Genomic DNA, 2,142 nt, shown 5'->3' with positions numbered 1-2,142 from the left:
TCTTCCATAAGGATCCCTATTGGTATTCATATTATGTTTGCTTAATGGATTAATATCTTTAAAATTATGAACTTGCCCTCGTTTTAGTCAAATTGCCTGACAGAGCAATCAGCTTGGAATAACCATAGGAGGGAGGAATATCTGCCTTCGTGCATCTCAGTGTTTTAGGATATACAAGAAATGGCAAGTGCATTTGCGGAGATGGCAGTGTCCAGGGAGGGAGGGACATAGGGACACAGAATGAGAGTATTTAAATTTTAAAATCATGTCATATATTTCTGTTCCAGTGTTTTTAAAAACAGTCACACCTGGTTAGTTATGAAGGGCAAAGATCTCTAAAAGCCCTAGTGGTGCAAATGGTTAAGTGCTGAGCTGCAAACCAAAAGGATGGTGGTTCAAACTCACCCAGCAGGAAAAAGAAAAGGCAATATGCTCTGGTAAAGATTACAGCCTAGAAAACCCTATAGGGCAGTTCTACTCAGTCACATGGAGTCACTATGAGTTGATATCAACTTGATGGCAACTAACAATAAAGGTCTCTGTGGCCCTTAGATTGTGAGCTCTTTACAGGCAGACTGTGACTAAGATCACTGCTGACCCCAGTGTCTGCAGTGCTGCCTACCCATCACAGACACTCAGTGATTGTTTGTTGAATGAATAAGTGAAAGTCCAACTGGAGAGCAATTTAAGAAATGGTAATAGATCTGTAAGATTAATATCATATAGCCATTAAAAGGATACTTATGAACAAGGAGAAACATGGAACATTTTTAATAAATGAACAAATAGAATTTCCCTGACACCAATAATGTGAAACATTTATATACTGTCTATATATGAATGAAAAACAAAACAACAATGGGGGAAAAGGAAAGTTACTTAATCTTAAAAGAGAAGCGTATGGTCATCTAATTGAGCGTATGTAATTAGCTTGCTGTAGCTGAACAGGGATCAAAGAGGGACAGCCAAATATTCTTAAGACATGCATTTCTAATTAACATTAATTTTTCTTTGTCATTTTGCTTCTCTCTGAAGGATTTCCAAAATGGCTGCAGCTCCTCAAGCACCAGGGAGGGGATCTGTTCGGAAGACCAGACCTTTAGTCATAAAGACCTCACTGAATAACCCATATACTATCTGCTGGAGTACTCTGGAGAGAGAAGATATGCACTTCATATTGCAGACACTTGAAGACAGATTTAAATATATCGGACTTCAGAAGATTGAAGATAAGAAGAAAAAGAAAAAACAGCCTTTGCTCAACAAACAAAGCAGAGAAAAATGTAACACAGATGTTGATATTAATGAGGATCTGAAAGAGAAAAAAACAGATGATAACGAGCAGGTGTCAGGGTGGACTCCTGTGCATGCCAGGAAACAGCTTGCCATTGGAGTTAATGAAGTGACCAGAGCCCTGGAAAGGAATGACCTGCTTTTAGTCTTAGTGTGTAAGTCAGTCAAGCCTGCCATCATCACCTCACACTTGATTCAGTTAAGTTTAAGCAGGACTGTCCCTGCTTGCCAGGTTCCCCGTCTTAGTGAGAGGATTGCACCTGTTATTGGCTTAAAATGTGTCCTAGCCTTGGGGTTCAGAAAGAATACCACTGACTTTACTGATGAAATAAAGGCTATAATTCCCAGAGTACCCAGTTTACATGTACCATGGCTTCATGATGTAATTGAAGACTCAAGGGAAAAGCCAGAGAGTGAATCTTTGGAAAGGCAAGACAAAGAGATTATGGAAACTTCATATGAAGACCTCTCTAAACAGAAGAGGAAACTGGCTGAAGGTCAGCAGGCTTCTGCTATAGGGTTACAACCCCTAAAAATAAAGAAACTAATCCCAAACCCGAGTAAGATAAGGAAACCACCCAAAAGTAAAAAAACTGCTTCGAAGTAACCTGTATTAATTAACTTGTCATTTTATACAATTTGTAAACTGATACTTGTAAAGAAACCTTGAAACTAATAAAATGGGTTACTTTTACATATATTTTTAGGGTACTGTTTGGTAATGTTCCTTTCAAATGCATATAGCACAGCTCATGCTGAGGTTTAAAAACACTTAAATGCAGAAAATATTCTAAGTATGAATATCAAAACAAAATTACTGAAACTAATGTCCATGCTTATATAAATTTA

The 2,142-nt window shown here is 37.9% G+C and overlaps 1 protein-coding gene across 1 annotated transcript; it reads left to right on the top strand.

Moving 5' to 3' along the window:
- Positions 1 to 1,045: 1,045 nt before the first annotated feature.
- Positions 1,046 to 1,900, top strand: RPP38 (ribonuclease P/MRP subunit p38). The gene has a single exon (XM_007956729.1). It carries the CDS (start codon positions 1,046 to 1,048, stop codon positions 1,898 to 1,900), a length of 855 nt encoding a protein of 284 aa, XP_007954920.1.
- Positions 1,901 to 2,142: the final 242 nt, after the last annotated feature.

The sequence above is a fragment of the Orycteropus afer genome, unplaced genomic scaffold, assembly GCF_000298275.1.
Source record: "Orycteropus afer afer isolate SDZICR_OR568_19922 unplaced genomic scaffold, OryAfe1.0 scaffold00655, whole genome shotgun sequence".
Classification (NCBI taxonomy): Eukaryota; Metazoa; Chordata; class Mammalia; order Tubulidentata; family Orycteropodidae; genus Orycteropus; species Orycteropus afer.
This window is presented reverse-complemented; position numbering and strand designations above follow the sequence as displayed.

Coding starts and splice junctions, on each gene's coding strand:
- RPP38 (XM_007956729.1), top strand. CDS start 1,046: ATGGCTGCAGCTCCTCAAGCACCAGGGAGGGGATCTGTTCGGAAGACC.